The 21,524-nt window shown below is 42.0% G+C and overlaps 1 protein-coding gene and 1 long non-coding RNA gene across 11 annotated transcripts in view; one reads left to right on the top strand and one right to left on the bottom strand.

Moving 5' to 3' along the window:
- The window catches only part of ENAH (ENAH actin regulator), a 99,494-nt gene extending 85,817 nt beyond the window's left edge, over positions 1-13,677 (top strand). For 7 of the 10 annotated variants that reach the window (XM_055725639.1, XM_055725641.1, XM_055725643.1 and 4 more), the window contains 4 exons: positions 2,483-2,545; positions 6,822-6,900; positions 9,816-9,873; positions 10,655-13,677. In XM_055725639.1, coding sequence (XP_055581614.1) covers positions 2,483-2,545; positions 6,822-6,900; positions 9,816-9,873; positions 10,655-10,692 — 238 coding nt within the window. In that variant the 3' untranslated portion in view covers positions 10,693-13,677. The remainder of the gene's footprint in view (positions 1-2,482; positions 2,546-6,821; positions 6,901-9,815; positions 9,874-10,654) is intronic. The other 3 variants (XM_055725640.1, XM_055725642.1, XM_055725644.1) reach the window with 1 other exon arrangement.
- On the bottom strand, positions 7-20,249 carry LOC129737255 (uncharacterized). Its single transcript, XR_008734929.1, has 4 exons — positions 16,196-20,249; positions 13,840-14,004; positions 3,061-3,411; positions 7-1,896 (listed from the first exon to the last, which is right to left on the bottom strand). It is a non-coding gene; the product is annotated as an uncharacterized LOC129737255 (long non-coding RNA).
- Between the last annotated feature and the right edge of the window lie 1,275 nt (positions 20,250-21,524).

Here is a 21,524-nt window from a genome sequence, read left to right as displayed (position 1 = left end):
CCTTCTATACCAGATACCTTTTCCTTACATTTGCTGTTGTTGCTCATGCTGCTAAAGCTACTGGACTAAAATAGCAAATATCACTTTAATAGTATTAAAAGCGAAATGTATGGGTTTAAATTTACTGCTGTGGAACTGCTCTTGGCAGGTTTAATTAGGAATCAAGAGTTGCTTTTGGAGAATGCTACTAATTGAAATTTTTGATAATAAAGTCAAAAGTAAAACCCCAAAAGATTTCTTAACAATTGCTGATGTGTAACTCCAATTATTAAGGTGTATGTTTGCCTACAGCAGTAATTAATTCTTTCTATTTCCTTATATTTTAATGTCTGAAATTTCTTGCAAGGGAAGACCAAATTCAGTGCTGTGACTCCTATATTCAGTAGCAAACCTAGTGGATAGGTTTTGTCCTCTCCATTTCTGTACTGTGCATAGAATGGTTGTCTAGATACTTAAGCCACCTTGGTAGGATTTGATTCTTTGATAATTCTTGGGAGCTGTCTCACACCAATCCAAGGACTTCCATCCTAGAGAAATGTGACAAGTATTAAACATCCTTCACTGCATTAACCGATCTTTGGTAACTTGTCAGCTGGAACTTTGGTAGGCAGCGAGTGTTTCAGTAGACATTTCAGTAATGCAAAAGAGTGAAATGGCTGCTTTAGCAATTCTTCTTTTATTTTTCGAGGTACATTTAAGTGCCATTCACCTTAAGCAGAAGGCTTGTGGTTCATATTAGAATTACTGTATATTCTATGTACAGAGGTTAAAGGATTCTGACCTGTGATAATTTGTCACAGTTACCCGAAGTTCTTGAAAGAACATGTTAAACTTGAGGGTGCTGTGTTGGAAATTTCTTGAATTCTCCTTAAAATTCTGGCCTGTTGGATACAGCTACACAAGATTTGGTGATAAGAGAAGAAAAACCAATTATTCTCTAAGTGGCAGGACGGGTGGTTGAGGTTGCCATTGAGGTCTTCAGTTCTGAAATGCAACACTAAGCACTCTCAGCAGGTACCAGTATCCTTGTCTGCCGTTCAACTGAGTCCAGGAGCTTAAAATATCTGCAGCCTTCATTCTGGTTCTTTGCTTTGGTTTTTGTCAAAAAGCAGGTGACGTTGGTGGCCATGTCCTCTCTGCTATACTGTCAGCGTAGCAAAATACTGCTTTACCTTTAGCCTTGACTTCCCCCAGCTTCGTCCACTTCCCTCACTCCCCAGTAGGTCTTACCTGATTTAACCAACATCTCTCTGTTTTCAAGGAGCTTGAGGTATTGATACGTGACATTGAGGGGGAACCTGTCACGGAAATAATTTGTGTAAGGAATCCTAAAGAGCATTTTAGATTTCATATTAAGACAGCTGTTGACCTGGCCCTTTGGCTATAGATACTCTATGGATAAGCAATTGAAGAAAGGAAAGCGAAAGCCTTAATAAATAGGGCAGCCCTTCATATCAGACCCCTTTGGGGAGTCTGGGATGTCCTTAAGTCTTCATTCTACCTGTCCCTACAGCCAGAGCTTCCTGTAAATGGGTTTGTGCATTCTATTTCATTGATCTTGTTTCAGCAGGTGAAATTTAAAGATTTCTGAGGTCTGTTTAAACATGTTTTCTGAGACTTTGAGGCATACAGGAGTACAGAGGAGTTTTGAGACTTAATTGAGACCATCTCTCCATCAAGCCTTTGTCTTCAACCATCCAATGGAAAATGTTGATAGAATTCAGGTTGATGAGGGCCTCACTGGCTGTATACTTGAAAAGGACTTCCAAAATAAGAATTCAGTGTTGATCAAACATCAGTATTATTTTCCAGTGTGGCCGTATCCTGCTGGAAGGTGTCATAACATACATTTTAAGACTGCTGGTACAGTTTTCTAGTCAACGTTGACAGTTTGCCCTGCCAGGATGAGGGTTGTGTCATGGACCAAGAAAGAAACAGTATTAGTAGAAGTCTCTCTTGACTGTCCCTTACATTTTCCTTAATTCCCTACAGTTGCCAAGCGTATCTTGCAAGCAGCTTGTTAAAGTAACTTTCTTTGAGTTAAAGCGTGCTGCTGTTTGAAACATTAATACTGTTTGTCAAAAGGGGATCTCTTTCGCCTGGTAGGGACTGGGAACCTGCTTCTGAGCTCTACAGAGAGGATACGAGTCATTAACAGGGACTAAACAAAGTGTACCTAAGAAACTGGCAAGGAAGCAAAATTTTCTTTTCAGAGCTTCCAAACAGGTAGACAATGAAGGAGTTGTTAATTCAGAATGAATGTTCTAAGTATTTAAAAATAACTAGGGTCCTGGTTAAAATCAGGCTTTTTTTGGCAGCAGACTTGGAAAAGACTGAAGCTGTGTGCCTTTAGTATTTCTTGAAATGTTCAGGTAGAACCCTTGGAACTCAACTAGTGGAACTCCGTGGTATTTGAGGTACTAAAACTGAACAAATTAAGGCCTATTATAGCTTGTTAAGGTAGTGTTTCTCCCCTTCGTAGACGGGAATCTCCATGGAAAAACCTGCTTGGTTCTGAAAACAGGTTCTATGATTCATTAAACAGGTATCATCCTGTTGGGATTTGAGACTTTGTAATAACCATTTTGACCAGTTCAGGGTTGGACTTTTTCTACATGGATTGGTAATCACCACATGCACCACCAGGTTCCTCTTCACATGTTGTTTGTCCAGTTGAGCCCATTTTTGGACTGGTTAGAAGCAGATGGTGTCAAAGCCAAATTGAGATGGCTTAAGAACCCGCTATGAATTTGTATTAAGTACTGGTTTTCTGGCAGTCACCACCTGCAAAGGTACAAATTCCTGTTGGATACGCAGGGATTTAGTGAACCACTTGCAGTGTTTTGAGAAGCAGGTTTTCAAAACTGTAGGTTTACATACACAGGAATAACAATTTTCCAATTAATTTTCCAATTAATTTTCACATCTGCTTTTCACAATTTAAGTAAAGATAACAAACAGATTTTGCCTGACACAAACATCAGAAAGGAAAAAAAAAAACCCAGCCCACAAAAGGACTTGTTAAACATAAATTAGTGGTTCTGTTGGGAACATATTCACAAGTTAGAATTGACATCATGTGTATTTTAAGCTGTAGATCTCAGTTTTGCTCTCTGAAGTGGTAGTCATAATAAAGTGCTGACATTGGAAGCCTTCAGCTTTGAAGAGCTTTCCACAGGTGAACGTGTTACAGAGCCCCTTGGAATTACCGAGTCCAGTTCCAGCCTTGTCTTTCATGAAGGTGTTAATTGTGGTGACTACTTAATCCTTTGTATGAAAAGTTCCCCTGATAGCTACTTATCTTGGGTGGTGTATTCTGCATGTTGGCATGAATAAAACCTTTATCTTGCATGCTTGATTTAAGGTGTTTTAGGGACTGTCGAGGTTGCCTCGCTGCCCTGTTAGGCAATGCTATGAAAAACCACACGGGAGAGCCATTTAGCCACCTTGGGATCGAATGGCTAGGATTTTCTAAATTTCAGTAGTTAAAGGTTTTCTTAATGGCAACTGCGTTCACCATTAATCTTTCTTCCAAGCAAGCTGAAGAAGTAAAAATAGGGTAATTTTGCAGGGAAGACAGCTAGATTTGCCTGAGATTAGAATTTAGCTAGTTTACAGATTGCAGTGTCTCATATGTGAATGAAGATTGTCTTGCGTTTTGGAAAGCAAAAATGGAATACATTCTTAAGACTGAGTGGTGGAGTTTATAAAGAGGCTTTTCTGTTCAGATTTTTGACAGATAGCAGGAATATATAGTATATGATTGCTAGAGCTGTCTTTTTATTCTAAAGATCTGAAACAAAAGAAACATTAAGTAGTCTGTCTGTGGAGAGCTTTTCTTTAAAGTATTGAAATATTAGACATAAAAAATTTTATTAAAATATTAAAGTATGCTCTTGCTTGGGTTCTTCCATTAAGGCAGCTAGTAGGTGCCTTAACTGCCAGGAGCTGCATTTGAGAGGACACTGATTCTGTTTTCAGTCGTGTTGGGTAAAGGCTGTAATGCCGTAGTGTACGGGAACAAAGCGATAGTCAGTGGAAATGATCAGAAACTTTAGATGGAGAATTTGGGGAAAACTCAAGCTGTTCTGCTTGGAGTAAGTCTGTGTTCACAGTTTGAGGTGTAAACTGCAAGTAACGCTTTAAGTATCAGGTAGGTAATGAAGCAGCCATTGCCAAAGATCTCAGCTTGATGAATGTTTCAGAGCAAGGAGTTCTTTCATAACGAGCTAAGCACTGCCTGTATCGAAATAGTTGTGAAAGATCCTGAACTGTGGTTTGTCTTCATAGCATTAGTGCACGCTGCAGATTTTCTGGTGGTTGCAAGGCAAATTCTATTTTCCAGCTTATTCCACTATCCAGTTCTTGAGTATTTTGTTTTCTGTCTTACTCGGTGGATCATGTATTTCATTTCGGTGTGTTTCAAGCAGTAATAATTTTAGCAATTTCTCTCTTGAAACTTGCATTTAAGCAGCTGTAGACTTGCATCTAAACAGCTGTAACAACTCAGTATTGTGATCTCAAGTGAAGAACCGGTAACAACACGGGATGTTTCTGCACCTCTCTGCTTTGATGCAAAGTCTGGCAGCAGAGGGACAGTTAATACAGTCCCTTCTGACTATTCGGCATGGTTAACTGCTGTCAGGTTTTCCCTAAATGGGTGCCACAAGGCTTGAAATAACTAACTTGTCAATACGTAGAAATAGTTGTGAAGCATTGAAAAAATTGTCAAGAGGTTTCTACCAGGTGCGCTGGAGTTACTGCCTTTTGAAAAGATGGATAGGCTGGGGTGTACCGATTTATAACGGCCTGTCCCAGAAGGAATCATTAGCGATTAATATATATATATATATATATAAAGGTTTTCAGGAATTTTTTTGAATGTGCCAGGCTCTTCAATGACACAGGCATGCCCCATTACATTTAGGGGCTGGGGGAGCAAAAATAGGCAATTTGTGTCCCTTGTTGTTTCTTAACGTTTTTCACACTGGGGACCTACAAGAGGTAAAGGCATCTGCTGGAGAGCACAAACCTGAGAAAGTTCCTGTAGTATCAAAATGACGTTTTGGTGGTATGCCCTTTTCTGTTGAGTGTTTTCCTTCACTTAGCAAGTATGAAAATAGTCCTGTCAGATTATAAAAGTCATCAAAACAATCCAGTATGAGACTCATTCAGTTCATACTGAACAAAGTATAATCCAGTAATTTCTTCATGGATGAGCTGCTGTCTTGTAAGGGAAGATGCGTGGAGGCTGAAGGCAGTGATTTTGTAAAAACAGGCCAATGAAGAAATACATATAGGTTCACTATTCTTTTTCTTCCGAGTGAGAGCACAACTTACTTTTTTTGTTAGCTAAATTAAAAGTACATAAATGGAAAGCCTAAAGCAATGGGTATACTGCTTGTCCCTCACACATTCTGCTTTATTCTGATAAAAGATAGTTTTATGCTGTATATCTGAGAGAAGGCAGAAGTGCAGAACTGTGCCATTCCTACTGGTTTGTCTTTTTTTGTTCCTTACCGCCTTCCATTGTAATAAATGAGGCTGCACCTTCAGGCAACAAATCCAGAAAAATGGAGTGTTTAACGAATTCCTGCTTTGTAAGAATTTAGAAGTGAGACACTGAGTTTAGGTCAGGCTTTCTTGTTCAGTGATGCCACGCACACACAAGGGCGATGAAATAGGGCCCAGTTTAGTCTGTTAATACCCTGCCCTTCCTTAACATTAGCGTACTGTGGTAACCCTAAACATCGGGGAAACCTCTTGACATGGAGTGTCAGCAGTTTCATCCACAGCCTCTTTTTGGCTTAACATTTTATAGAGTAACGGAGAGAGAATGTTAGCCAGGATGTGAAAAGCAACTAAGAATAGCAGAACATTCCTCCCTCTGTGGCCCACACCACCTGTAGTCCATCCCTGCTTTGAAAGAACCATTTTTGTGTTCCCACAGTTAGCATCTAGGTTCTGTCTCTGCTCATACCTGTAGGTGTGCAAGGCCCTGCGGGAGTGTAGTAAGTGCATGAGTCTGAGTTACACCTTGTATAAGCAGAAGGGATCAGAACAAAGAAGTGAGAAGGTAGACAGCCCACTTCTTCTGGAACGTGTGTTAAAAATGCAAGATGATGTGGTAAGCAAGTTTTTGGTATCTTGAGAGAGTATTACATAAGCAAGCATTGAACATGACATAGTCAAAACCACTAGAACTTTCTCTCAAGTGTATTCCTATAAATCTTGCAGCTGTTGCTTATTTGCTTTCGTTAGCTTTAGAAAGCAGTTGATGGAATAATTTAAGTGGGAAGGGAGTTAGATAAGGCTGCTCAGCCGTGTCCTGTCAGATGTTGAAAATCTGCCAGGGTGATTCCACAGCATTCACACAGGTAGAGCATCAACACGTAGTCACTAGCAGGAGTGTTTCTTTGAGAGGGCCTCTTTTGTAATGAGCAAGCGGTTGAAGAGGGAGAAGGGAAAGCACGTTTGAAGGTGTTCAGCTTTTCATGCCTATGACGAAAAAATCGGAAACCACTGACAGTGAAATCTGTCTGCTACTTGAAAGGTTTTTGTTTTGAACTAATAACTTATTCTTATGGAAATTAATATTTTCCAGTGTGTGGAAAATGTTCCTTCTTGTTGCTTTCTACTGTGTGGTGTTTTGGGTCTGCCTGATATTCCCACCCTCCCACTCGCAACGTTTCTTTTTTTTTTGCATTCTGATTCTTTACTATGATCTCAATAGATGAATGTTAGCAAGTTTGGCGGGGAAGTCCTATGTGCCCTGTAATAATGAGTGACCAGTAATTCATGGGTCTGTTTTTGTACTGCAGACCAAAATCTACACCAACGGGGCAACCCAGTGCCAATGGAGTACAGTCAGAAGGTCTGGATTATGACAGATTGAAGCAGGTATGTATGCAAGGCTTTCGTTAGAAAACTTGGGTATAAGGACCTGTAGCTGTCCGGTGTGTGGTTTTAACTGTTTGGTTAACTAGTTCCAAATTTAAATAATGATTTTGTAATTATTAGTCATTCTTTTTCCCCAGACATGTTTGAGTATTCTGACGAGCTGTAAGTGTAGGATGGCAGCTTGCACAGCCCCATTACTTTCTCACAGAAGCTTGTTCCTGCTTTCGCATGAGTAGGGTGTCGGTACCATCTATAGATGGAACTGGCGAAGTGGTTTGCCTGGAAGACCTTCCCCAGACAAACAAGCCCTCAGACCAGTGTTAGCAGAGCAGGTATCACCGTGTTTTAATAGCAGGTGTGACCATCCGTGGTCATGAGTTCGGTGGTGAAAGAGCATCCAGTGATACCACCTTCTGTGTAGCTGTCCTGGCGAAGAGCAGAGGAGCAGCTGGGAAGGGAAGGCGTCAGCAACTGCATTTTCTTGGATGAGGACAAGACATAACGGGATGCTTTGGAAATTGTTCGGTAACAGTTACCTGTAGGTGATGGGCCTTTGTCAAGTACACTTGCCGAACAGACAAACTGGTGCCACCAGAGGCTCGGCACGGGATCTCTTGTGACTTGTATGAAGACAGGAGCTGTTGGTTAGGAGCACTAGTGATCTGTAGACTGAGCAGACATTCCACGTTCTTAAGAACAGGAGCCCCAGAGGAGCAAGTGAGTGTAAGGTATTCGTGTTCCTCTGACTCCTGAGAAGTCCCCGGCTGCTGAGGAGGCCCCAAGATGGAAGGAGGCCCCTTTGCTGCTGCTGTAGGTGCTTTCAGTACAGGTGTCCTTTTGATGGCAGTCGTTGCCTGAGTCGTTGGGCTGATGCTGGCCTGAGCAGACTTGTGTAAGGTCTTTGGAGTTGTCCACGTGCAAGAACGCTACCGTGTGGTTTTGCCTTGTTGTGCTTCGTGGTGCATCTGGTAATGTTAAGGGAACCGCGAAGCCAGTGTGCGGCAGGGAGGCCATATTCCTGTGCGTGAGCCCATTTCAGCATGCTGTTGCTGGTGTAGGTGGCCACCTTGAAGAGGGGTGGTGTGATGGGGGTAGCTGGCCTGCTGGTGGCTTGCTGAGTGACGCTTGGGCAAAAGTGATTTTGGGGAGTGATGTGCTTTCGCTGTTGCCGGGGGGGCTCTGCCTTCGGGAGTCTGTAGAGTGGTGGTTGGTTGTACAGCGAGTGGGTTCCAGGCTTGGTGGGTTCGGGGGGTGGGTGGTTGTAGGGCCGTGGCGGTGGTGTTGGCAGCAGTGGGGTTTAGTGGTGTGGATTGTGGAGCTGCCGGTGAAGGATCTCCCTCAAGTGCTGTTTTGATGAATGGGTTGGTCCCCGAGTGGAGAGGGAGGTTCTGGAGAGTGGGTTGCAGCTTGGTGGTTGGATCTAGAGCAGGTTCCAACTCTGTGGTTGGCTCCTGGAGCGTGATCCCGCCCAGTGACTGGTTCTGGATTGGGTTCCTGCTTAGGAGTCACTTCTGGAGTGGGTCTGGCTCTGTGGGTGGTTCTAGATCAGGTTCTGGCTTGGTGTGTGGTTCTACAGTGGGTTCTGGCCTGGTGGGTGGTTCTGGAGCATGTGGTGGGTGGTTCTAGAATCTAGTTCAGGGGGTACTCCTGGCATCTCCGGAGGGTTTGCGGTACTCTTGCTACAGCTTCCATGAAATGCTGCTGCTGAGCGTAGTCTGGCTGCCTTTATTTTTCCCTTCTGTCTTTTTTTTTCTCTTCTTTTTTTTTTTTTCCCCTGGTGTACAGGTGCTTTTTGTTTTTTCTTTCTTCTCTGTTGTTCTTTTGAGTTGAAGACACAGAGGATGGGGATTCTCTCATCCCATAGAGCACAGCTCTCCCAAGTTTCCAGCACACTGACTCTTGCTGCCTCTGATAAAACTCTTTTCTCTGGAGGCAAAATAGTCTCACACTCTATTTCTGCTGGACCCATGGCAAGCTCTTGTTTGCCACCGCCCTTCCCGGCAGCTGGTGGCCACACTCCTGCTCCAAGGCTTCTTGCTGTTTGTCCAAAAGTCTTGTCTGAGACTTGGTGAATCGGGAGACCTGCCTCTGCAGCTTTGGTACATGCTCTTAGGCCAGGAATGGCTTTGGGCAGGGAAGGTGTGTCCATGCATGTGTCTTCCACCAGCAGCTCGTAAAGGACTCAGCAAGCACGCTGGGGTTGCAAACAGCACGCTAACCCCAAAGCTGAGAAAGAAACAGCTGAGATCTGCTGGGTGAGTTTCCTGCTGCCTGAAGATCTGGCCAGGAGGGGATGGTCTCCTGTGCAGAAACAGACCCTGCCCCCACCCTGCTTGTAAAAGCATCGTCACCAAGTCATCAGCTAATGTGGCTTAGACAAAAGGATGGAGAAAACAGCAAGTGGGGGGTGGCACTTCACTCCAGCACCTTCATTCCTTCACGTTCCACTTGGTAACTGGGAATACCTTGATAACTTGATATCCACACACCCCCTTTTTTTCCCCTGTGAATATTTTCTTGGGTTGCGGTTTTTAATTAGCTACTTCTTGCTTTCCACATCACACTTCATCTGTAGGAAAGCTCTCTTATCTGAAAGGGATGTGCCAAGTATTTTTCTTTTTCTTTTTCTTTTTTTATTTAACAATGACATTAGTGTAGCATTCTAACTTCAGTATGTCCCTTCTCTCATAAGTTCTACAGGAATCAATTTGTAGGACTTCTGCAGAAGGTTTTTTCTTCATTGTACCTGCAGTGAGAATGTTTTAGGGATGCTTTAGGTTTTGGGGATTAATTTGGAAGCTAAAGAGCAAGTTATGCATTTCAGAAGGGTTAAAGGTTGGAGGAATTTCAGATTTCTCTCTGCAGAAAACTACAGGTGGTAAAACTAATCTATTATTTATGCTCTGACACCATAGGACATTTTAGATGAAATGAGGAAGGAGTTAACGAAATTAAAGGAAGAACTCATTGATGGTAGGTACCAATTTTTTTGCTGCTGCTGTTTACAGTAAGTATCTGCAGGTGCACAGCAATGTAAATATGTGTTTTGCCTGAGAATGGTGCACTGGTGTCACTTTGTTCTTAGTCTGGCGGCATACTTCCATTTGTGCCAGACCTGCTCTGATCGATAGGCTTCAATGTTTTCTCTCCTGTGTGTTTTGTTTTAATAGAGTATTGACACCAGCTAGCCCCTTTTAAAAGTGGTTGAAGAGTTGCTGTATTGGAGGGATTTGCAGAAAAAGGAGGGGGGGAAAGTTGCATTAAACGGATACCACTGCTGGTAAAATATCAGTTGTCATCAGCTGATGTCGTAGAAGGAGCTGGCTGCTTTGGGGCTACGGAGAGCGCAGGGTTTTCCCCTGTGTTTTGACTGTGCTCTGTACCACAGCCCTTTAGAACGGAACAATGCAAACAAGGAAGGGCCCTGAGGCTGCTCTTGAAACAAATAAAAAAAAAATTAAAATAAATGAGCCCACACACATGCTCCTTGATAATCCTAGTGGTAGTAATAGTCATCAGGTAAGGTCGTAGACTCGCAGAACTGAAAAATAAGATACTGATAAAAATTTAAGAGGAGGATGGAGGGTACTGCCTGGTTGAGAATGCCATTTGTCTGAAGCCACGTGAAGCTGTCTTACGCGCAAGTTATGTTACGGAGCAGGGTGAGCTGCCCTTAAGGGCTCAGTTGTGTATTTGGGCTTTCTGCCTTGACTTTGACTATTTGATTTGTTAATATCTCTCTCTTTCTTTCCAGCTATCAGGCAGGAGCTCAGCAAGTCGAATACTGCATAGAAAGACTAGTACTAAGCCGATGTGACTCTTTAACTTGGTATAAAACTGACTACGTTTTGTGAGCTGTTAGAAGAAAACGGAGACAGACAAACACTTGGAAGGAGGGAGAAACAACCTATTCTGAAAAGCTTCAGACACGTCACTCCGGTGATATGCTATTCCCCTCCTAGTTTGCAGCTTTTTTCTGACCTTTACAGCAGGGTGGAAAAGACTCATAAAGTTACTGTAATGATTATGCAGAAATTCCTACACCTATCAGACGAGATCACAGTGCTTTGAAGTCTACTCATGTCAAGATAAAATTGCACATGTTTCAGAATTTGTTGTTAAGACAAAAAACAGGGAAAAGCTTGGGAAGGCTTTTCAGAGAGGTTTTCTTTATTAATGAAGGAGTTAGCAAGTTATACTGTTGTACTTCAAATGTATCTCAGGTTTGTCTTCCTATCATATCTGATATTTCCATGAATAATTTAAAAGATCAGATGTGTAGAAGTTCAGTTCACAAAACATGGAACAATTAGAAACGCGTGCTTTTAAAGGGCAATATTTGTAAGTGAATGACCTAGACAGTGATGACATATCAAGATTTTGGAATTTTATGATAGGAAGCCTCTCTAGTTAGCCTTCATGCAATTTTATAGGAAAATAAAAAAAGCAAATACAGTCCAGAGTTTAAAGATGTAGATGCCTTCCTACATTGTTACGATGCTTTACCAAATCTAAGACTTCTACATAATGCGAATCAGCAGTCAAATGTAAATCATTAGTATGTTGTAGATTTACAGTAGATTTTGGGGCTTTTTTTAGATTTATGCATGTGGACATTTTTGTAATGTAACACAACACAGCCAGCTTTTTAATTAAAAGAAAAATTGCATGTCACAGAGTAGCCTTTTCATTTGTAAGGCTTAATTTATGCCCAGAAAGATGCGGGATGAGGGAGGGGGAAGGTGACACATTTTTATTACTTTCTACACTTTTCCTTCATCTTACATGCATGTGTAATAATGAGGAAAACATGACTTTTTATCAGTAACCATGTTAATGGAACCAGGTACTTAGTCCTTTTGTATCTTTTTTCAGTTTTCTATTTGAAATTCAGTACTACTTCCATAATGGTTCTGAAACTCCCATGGGAACCTCACTCATTTCTCGGTGAGAGAACAAACGTGTAGGCATCCGAGTTACTGAGGATGCCCCTATGTAAGTGCATTGTCCTTTACCATTTTATCATGGTCCTCTGCTTCACTCTTTTGAGACTCCTTTTTTGATTGTTTAATGAAACGGGACAGCAGTTAGCTACCTTAGAATGACAGAGCATCAGGTCACAGTAAATGGCCCCATCTCCTAATTTATCTGCCACCCTCCTTCCAAAAAATACAAAACCAACAAAAAAAACCCCCACAGCTCCACACAACCCAAACCCTGAAAAACAGCAGTGGTGTATACCATTGGTTTTGGTCAACAGTTAGCGAATCATTTGTAGGGGAGATGCCACCTTTCTGTTTCCCAGGGTTTTCAGATTTTATGCTTGTACGTAATTTTTTTCCATTTTTTTTTTTAACGTGGTACAGTTCAGTGGGATAGAAATTCTGTGAACTGGATCTTTAGTACTTCGGACAAAGAGTATGGATCAAAATCTTCCCTTTTCCTTTGCACTGTCAATTTTTCTGAGCCGTAACAGTGCCATGTTTGCTTTGGGGTCTGTGCTGACCCAAAAGAAAAGTTTACTTACAACTTTTGGAGAGATTAATGTTTCAGCTTAAAAGTATATGCAGCTCCATTCGTAGGACAAATGCTTTTAATACCATACTGTCTCAAGTGCTGAATACCAAAGCAAAACAGCACTTACAGCTTTGGAAAGGCTTCAGTGGGGAAATTTTTCTCCACTTCCAACATTTCCTGTTTCTATAGGTTCAGATTTTAAAGAGAACACTACAGTGGAAATGCTACTTAACTCCATTTATTAATTTTTTTAAAAGAAAGAAGAAACATTTTTCTGCATGCATTTATTGAAGGCATTAAAACCAATCCATAGTAAGCTTGTCAAGTACTGGTTTTCTGAAAACAAGAGGAGGCATTTTCATCTTTGTTGATGTAACTTTTTGTTTTACATGGACTTTTTAAGCATTAAGGACGTTTACCCTTGTCAGAAATCATGTTGGATTTGTTTCTAGGAGAGTTCAGGAGTAGCATAGTGGAATAGCGTGAATGGGTGTAAGTGGTCCAAAATTAAAGGCTGAACTACTAGATTGTGCAAGGAACTGGCTTATGCACTAAACGTTTTGTGCCTTGGTCTACAATTAACATGATTTCTGTTTAAAAGAAAAAGGAACAGATGTCGTCTTTTGTGCTGCTTCTACGTACATACTTTCTGTAATCCCAAACTGCCGAATTGGTTCTTTCCAGAAAATCGGATTGAATTAAAGATTACTGTAGACATTTCCTGTCCTACTGACAGTTGCACCGTTTCCAGAGATTTCAGTATTGAAAATGAACTGCAGAAGCTAAGATTTATTTTGCTTACTGGTTACTAAGTTCTTTAAAAACCATATTGTGGTGGTTCTGTGCTTTTGTACAATGGATGTCTTAAGCTGGGGCAGTTTAAGGGATCCTTTCTCATGCCAGGAAGGCTTTGCTTTCCTCAACACTGTGATCTGACCTGTGATAAACCTGCACTATAGACAAGTGGCTACCAAGTCAACTGCAAACCAACTGAATGTAAAAATCTTAGTGCTGGTGCTGAAATCTCTTCAGATAGTCATAATGATTTCCAGTTCATTGTTTTAAAAAAGTTACCGAGCATCAAGTGTCAATCAAAGACTGAAGATGATCACTAATGAATGTTGACTTTTCATGCATTTAGGTTTACCTTCTTTTTAGTTCCTCAGTTCATTCTCTGCTATTTTTATCATATTGTGTCATTTTAAATTTCTTACATGCTAACGTTTTGTTTGAGCGAATGAAATAAAATTGCAATATATACATGTTGCCACCATTTATTTCTGGAGCTTCATAGAAGACTCTGGGGTTTACTACTAGAATTCCTAACATTTTTAATGACTGTGATCATTCCTTACTCCTTGATTCCACCCCTCCTTTCTGTTTCTCCATCAGAAAATTCAGTAGAGAAAAATAAAGACTTACCTTACAAAGAATGTAATTGCAGGGACTGTGTAACATTCACGAATGGTAACTGCTGTACGTAAATTAAAATCCATTTTAAACATACAATTTGATTTATATTCTCACATGGCATACGCTTTGGTTTCTGTATCCATGGAGGACTTGAAAGGGAGGGAGGAGGAAAGACTGGAGGCAAAATAACTGCAGTTAGTCCAACTTTTGCTGCTCTTATGTTCATGAATTATTTTCAATACTCGTAATAAAGAAAACCTACCATGAAAGGTTAATGTAGCTTTCTGTACACTAAGGACACTTTTGCTCAATTTGTCTTACAGCAGAATATTGAGAGTAGCTGTTCAAATGTCCTTGACTTAGCATCCTGAAAGCTGTACTTCTCTACTGTTGTTGGTTTTTGTTCAGAGGGATAATGGGATAATCCTGCTTTTGGCAAACGGACCTAGTGCCAATTTTGGCACCAAACTTAATGAGTTACAAAGGGTTTTTTAAAATAAAATTATCACTAGATTCTAAAATGGTCTGCTATTATTGGGGTAGTGGTTAGGCAACAAGTATGAACTTTTCTGGTTTGAATTTCTGAGCAGTGCTACTAAGCGTGCCCGTCAGTGTCCAGAGATGAACGGTACCTGCTTTTTAAAGTTGTGTATGACAGAAGTGGGAAGGTGGTGGCGGTTGATCAAACTGGTGATTATCCGTACTTTACAGAGGCTCTTCTGAAAACATTTACTCAAGCTCAGTTCCACTGCGAAGTACGACTTGCCAGCATGTCTCTTACAACTCGTCGTACAAAGCTTTGCAAAATCAAGAGTCTCTCTGGTGTTGGTCGGTGAACAAGGCTGGGCTGATGGGGAGCAAGGAAGAAGCTTCCCACCCCGGCGTAGTACCCCACACTGACAGTTCTTGGGGGGACTAAATTTTCCTGACTGTGTGGGCTATTGCTGGGCTGGGGTTGGCAGAGAGGGTGAAAAGGGAAGGAAGGAGTTGGTGATCTCCGTGGCATCAGGGCCAGTGCAAAGTACTTGAAGAACAGGCTAAAGTTCACTTAAATCATTTGTCTTAGGGGGTGATTTTCCGGTGTGAAAAAGCTGAGGATTGTTTAATGCTCGGTTACAATGTTATCTAGGACAGTCTTAATGGAGAGAGAAGTACTAAGTCTGTTAAATCAACTCTTAGAATATATATTTACACATTCAAAAGACTGTATCTCTGAGTCAGCCCATACGAATGCCTGACAGGAGTTAATAGAGACGGTCACCAAAGCCTGTTGAAATTGATATGTCAGAAAATATATTAAAGTTGATTTAGGGTTATAATCTCAAGAAAATGTGTAGTTGGACTTGGCAAAGTGCCCACGATAGGGAATATATAGGAGGTATAGTTCTGGATGTTGGGAAGGCTCAGCAAAACCGTGGTCACAGCACTAGTGTCTGCGTGTTGCCTCATACCGGCACCTTGGTTCATTGCACAGGGGATTCTTCAGGTACTTGGTTGTCACGGTGATGCTGAAAGTCAAGGAGCTTTGTCAAATTACCTCCATTTTAATGAGCTCTTGCTCATTATATAAATGTGTCTATTTCACAGAGCTCAGTGTCCTGAATCTTGCTCGGTGAGTATTCTTTATCTGCTGTCCTACCCTGATAAACTGCTAAATGGCAAAGATGTGGAGCAACTGCTGCAGGTAAGCTGTATTGCTGCTCTGGCTGTTGCAGCTGTTGGCTGACACTTTCTCTGTTGAGGTGCTTAATTTTGCCGTCACTATTCAGTGAAGTGGACTGCCTTCTCCCCCCTTCCCAGCCTATATCAGAGCTGTTAACTGGTGCGATTTCACTTTCTTTGTGACTGCAGGTCTCTTCTGCAACTGCCTAAACACAGTAGAGTTGGAAGTGACCTCCCATCATCGTCCTATGCTGACCATCTTAAGTGGCATTTTTTTATCACCAGCCAGCTGGAGCCACTCAAGTCCCTACCTACTCTCTGAACAACTTTCAACTCCGCAATAAAATTCTTTATGCTAACTGTGCTCTAAGTGTGCCGACCTATAGCCTGGTTTTCTTTGCAGAGCCTCTAGGAGTTGGTCTGCAAGCTGCCGACACGGGCAGAGAAAAACAGAACGGTAGCAGGGAAGTGGGTGTAAGAAGAGAAAGCGTAAGGGAGTTCTGGTAGTGTTCAGTGTAGGCTGATACCTGCAGGGAAGAAATAAGTGCAGCTGCAAAAGGCCTGGAAATTCACAAACAGGTTTCGAACCCCATCCGGATGCTGCTGGAATCAGCAAGTTGAGGTAGTCAGCAGAGGTGGCTTTCTGAGCTATCTGAAGGCTCCTTGCTCATTTAAAATACATGTTAAAAAAAATAATAATTACCTTGGTGTTGAAGGTGAGTTATCTGCTGGTTGACATTTTTCTCCAAAGGGGAGTCTGATCCTGATGGAGTTGGTCCATCAAGGGACTTCACAGGGTAAGTGAAAAATCCTTTTCCTTGTTCAGAGCGATCATAGGAACGCAGTCCTGAGGAGTGCTGGCTGATGCTGCGGGGTGCCTGCAATGCTGGAAAGGCGCCGGCATTCGTGAAAGACTGTTGGCAAGTATGCTGGTCTCAGCAGCAGATCTTCAAGAATAACTAGAACGATCTGCATTAGTGCAATGCTCCTCATACCCTGACCTGAAGGGCAAAGCTTCGCGTTTTGCGTATGTTGTGGCCTCCAAATGTTATTTTCAGATGTTTGCCCGTGTTGGATTGTCAGAGGTGAGAATCTTTCTATATCCTACTGTTACGCTACATGTTACTGGTTGTATGGGAATAGAGCTCTTGGTTACGGGGCCACTTCATGCGTTCAACCTCCCAAAAGTGACTTTTGAAGTAGGAGTTAGTCACTTAGCTGAAATTAGCACTGTTACGTGCTCTGATGGAGTGCATGTAAAGAGGAGGTGAACATCGCATCCAGAAGTGGGAAAGCTGAGGAGCTCGGTCTTGTCAGACCCCGGAAGCTCAGGTGCATCGGAGCTGCAGTGCCTAATAAATACTCGGTGCCCAAAGGGAGAGCGCTGCTCGCTAGGGATGCGTGGGCTCAGGCTTTGGTGGTCAGGAGGCCTTATTCCAGCAAAACATGAGCTTCTAGTTCTTTACTCTGATGGCCTGTATTACTTGGCAAATGCATTTCCATCTCGTTCCACTTGTGTCGTACATGGTGAGCTGCTGCTTGCTGTAATAATTTATCATGAGTCAGCAAGATGCTGTGTGCTCTTGTCCTAGGGTGAGCTGTCTGACCTGGTGTAATGGGAGCACATCTGACGGGTCACCTCGAGATAGAGATCTCCAGAGATGAGCTTAGGGGTGGGAATGCAGTAGGTGCACCCTGAGGGAAGGTAGGTAAAGAAATCACAAGCCCACAGCAGTGGTAGGCAAATGAGAGGACTCCAGAAGAGGGGGTTTCTCACGGCCAAAAATGCAAGTTCCTTCCTTGAAAATGAAAGAACAGAGTTGCAAAAGACTTTGAAGATGGCAACACGTTTAGCGTGGTCAAAGTAACGAATGTCGGTTGGAGCATCTGTGTTTCATGTGTTCCCAAGCCTTGCGTGTGAGGAAAACCAAAGATGATGTTAATAATTGTTAATAATCAAGGGGAGGGGAATGAGGATTTCATAAAAGTACTGCCTTTTCTTGCTGTGTTACTACTTCTCCCTTACATGCTTTTATTTTTTCATTAAAAGCATAGAAACATAAGGTGAAATACACAACTGAGGTCGTGCCTTTTAGGTACTTGACTAAGGTAAAGAGGAGGTCAGGTCTGAAACGCTGCTCCCCAAGCGCAGAGCTGCGCAGCGTTACAGCTTGAGGTCTGAATGTTGCGCGGGCAGACCCAGCGCAGCCTTGAGTGCAGCCAGGGTCTGCGCCAGCAGTAAAGTCTTGGCTTTTTCATTGCATAATAAATTGTTAATTATACTTTATGTATCTGCTGAAGGACAACTTCATTGCCATTAAGTCCTTGGTCTTCTGGGGAAAAAAACATGCTTTCGTCAGTCAGTCGGCCTGCAACCTTTAGAGTAAATAAGCCATTATATATTTACCCTCTTCATTATTCTAAAGGCAGTAGGATTTGTGCTTTGTTTAATTTTTGTCAATGGCAAATGTTTCTTAATGCTCTCAGCTATCACAAATAAAAATGATGCACATCTTCAAGCCCCCGAGTAGTCTCAGCTTCTCTGAAGTCAGTACACATGGTATTAGTTGGGTGGGTTTAGTCTGAAATGCTTCCGGCCATCAGATGTAATTGTCCTGTATTTATACAACCTAGTGAATATTGCCCAGCAGATTTTATGCATCTATGAAAAATTTAAGCAATAAAACAAAACTGAACTACAGGAAACTTTTTTTTTTTTTACTGGAGGTTGGGAATCCTGCTTCTAATACCATTGGGTGTAACAGAATGGCTCATAATTGCTTACTTCTCATCTATCTGCTCCGGAACAGCACGCCTTTCATGTATGGTGTTGCATGTTATCGGTGTCCTAGTAACTTGACATATTATTTTTATGACTACGCTAATAGCAACTGTAATGTGCTGTGCGTAAAGAATAAAAGGCATTTGGCAGTATTTCTAAAATGATTTGCAAAAATAACTCACATGCAGATATTGAATAAATAAATAGCAATTACTGACAAGTGACGTTTCCTTTTTGAGTAAGGAGCTGGACAGCATCGTCAGCTGGTGCAGTTTGGAGCTGGTGTTACAAGGTGGTGCAGCCGTTACAAGTGTCAGGAGATTTTTCTGAGCTCTGCTACTGAGTTTCAGTAGTACAGAATTTGCTAGAGGTAAGGAAAACAGCTGTTAATGGAGAAGTTCCTCATTCATAATTCAGAAATGGCTTAGATGTCTGCTTTAAAAGGAGCAAAAATGAAAATGTTCCAGTAACAAGTTATCTGAGAGTCTCCTTGTTTGGTTTTTTTAGATGTCATTGCCAAGGCTAATGTTCCCAGAAGGGAAACTTCAGTGCAGTGCTGCAAAGATGCATCATAGCTGGGTTGAGATTCTGTATTGCAAGGAGTGACTTAAAAAAAAAATGCTCCTTTTGTATTTTATGAACTGCATATAGATTTCAAGTTTCTGTTTAAATTCAGTTCATCCTCTTGGAAAAAATGTTGGTTTGGAAAGTGAGGGAAGCTGGTATTACAAGTTTCTTGGTGACAATGGATTAACTGTTCTTTTCCTCCTCTTGTCCATGCTTTCCTGGTTAGAAGAGGTGTTATTTTGATGCGTTTCTAGCAATGGATTACAGATTTTTCTGATACTATGAAAAGGTTATTGAAGTGCTTTGAGAGAGGGCAGAATCCAGAAAAGTCTCTGTGATGGCTTTTAACAAAAAGATTTAGATGCTCCATGTGTAGAACAATGAGGAAAATCAAAATAGATTTGTTTGATCATCATCAGTTTCATCTAGGGGACATCTCACAGTGCAGCTGAAGTGTTGCTGAGCCGTTAATTGAACTGTTCCCTTCAAAAGCTGGAGAACAACTTCCTTCAGGTGTTTTTAGTCTTAAAATAGCTTCAGAAAAGGCAGGGGATGACTGTTCAGCTGTGGTCTTTTTAGGCTTAAATTAATCTTTAAAGGTAAGACACACGGATATGGATTCATGGGCTTCCTCCAGGCTTCCCAAAATCTTCTCGCTCATCTTGACTGTTGACCAAGGTTGTCCTCTCCTACCACGAACGTGGCAGAGCCTGAGCTGGGATTTTGAGGCAGGAGCAAGGCATTTTAGTTTCTCCAGCCTCTTTATATATATATTATTTTTTTTTTAATTTTGATTTTTTACCTGCTTTGTTTCTGCTAGCTGATCTGGCAGCTGGTCAGCCCCAACTGCCAGGAGATGGGAATAACCTCTAACCTCATTGTGATCGGGCCTGAGTTTATACCTTGTGAAGCAAACCTTAACCTTCCTCCCAAAACCTTAGGCCTCCAGATGCCTGATAAAATGCTAAATGTGAAAAACGCTTTCTTTCCTTTGTGAACTTTTATGTCCTTTGTCATGTATATTCATCACATGGAGCTTATTTCAGGAAAATACGAATTATTTGCCCCATACTACTGAGGGAACAACTCCAATTTAACGAAAAGAAGGATCTAAAAGCTGAAATACTGCTGCATTTTTGCAGAGGTTGCAGTAGGAAGTAATTATAATAGTCGTTCTGGTACCACCATACGGAGCTCATCAGCTGTTCTTAAACCTGCCATCATCCAGCAGTTTGAAACAGTACAGCCAAGTTTAACAAAACCCTGTTTATGGCAGCTGCAGAGACTAACTCTGTAAGCCTGAAGGCATTTTTATTAAAGCTATAAAGGCTTTTTCATAGTTAAAAGGCATTTTTTGCAAAGTACGTCTTAAATTAGTCAGCTGTGGCTTTGTCAACTTAAATTCTGTGCTGCAGTTGTTGTCTGACCTCACCTAGGAAACAGTATTGTGTCAAGGATGCACAATATGGATTCTGGATTGTGCTTCAGGCTTTGGCACAGCATCCTTCCCCAAGCTACAGCAAGCTGGTTATGCTTAGTATTTCTGTTGCCTTGACTTCTGTAATTGGACAAAAGCAGCTACAGCACCTAACAGTTTTGCTGGTGATGGTGAGCAGTATTACTAGACTGCTGGTTGGACTCTGTTTTCATGGTTACTCTAACCTTGTCACGTACGAGAAAATAGAAATTGGATGTGGCTGGTTTCTGTGCCAGCTCTTCCTCCGAACTGCTTGTGTTACACACAATCTCGGTGTTTGGCTGCAAAGAAAACTCACAAAGTGTGAGCAGAGAGCTGGCAGGGAGGGCAGAGTGTCTAGTGTGATGCTGAGGGTGAACTGCCCCTTTCACGTCAGCATTTTGCCCTTGTCGCCTGCTTGACGGTGAGGGTTGCAGGGATCTCATTTGGTGCCAAAAGACATCACTTCAAGACTAGTAGTTTTGAAGTGTAGGAGCAGAAATCTTTGTAGCCATTGGTTATATATTTGAAATGTTTCTGGAAGTGCAAACAAGGATTCATACAGGTTTGTACAAAGAAAGGGGTCTTTGACTCAAGAGTTGAGAGACACTTCTACAGTATGACCATATATACAAGCTTCAGAGGCCCCTGCCTGCCCCTGCCTGCCTCTCCCAAGAGCCCTGATCCTCGGGGGGATCTTACTGCTCCCTAGAACTACCCGAAAGGAGGTTGTAGATCGGTGGGGGTAGGTCTGTTCTCCCAGATAAAAATCATCAGGACAAGGGGAAATAGCCTCAAGTTCCAAGGCCCTTGCCACCTGCAGCTATGGGGGAAGGGGGAGGAGGCAGGTGATGTGGACTATGACACTCTTTGCCATTTAAACAAGTAGAAAAAAATACCTGAGGACACAGTAGAAACACCCAAGGATTTACTCCTGTATCGGGAATGCAATTTAAAAATAAAAGCCTGTGAAATACACCCCCCACCCACCCCCCAAGAATGCTCAAACTGGAGTGTTACTAATGTGACTGTATATTAACGAGCAAATGATTATTTGCTGTGAAATCACCCAGCAAAGGCAGCAGCTGGAGTAAATTGCAGGGCGGTTCCACTCCAGATACAATGCCCAATATTGTGCTGTGTCATGGGAAACATGTAAAAGAGCTGAAGCCAATGAAGAGGAAAAATATGGTCTGTGGGAACAGAGGTATTGATTGTAATGGGGGG

Source organism: Falco cherrug, chromosome 13 (assembly GCF_023634085.1).
Source record: "Falco cherrug isolate bFalChe1 chromosome 13, bFalChe1.pri, whole genome shotgun sequence".
In the NCBI taxonomy this organism is placed as follows: Eukaryota; Metazoa; Chordata; class Aves; order Falconiformes; family Falconidae; genus Falco; species Falco cherrug.
This window is presented reverse-complemented; position numbering and strand designations above follow the sequence as displayed.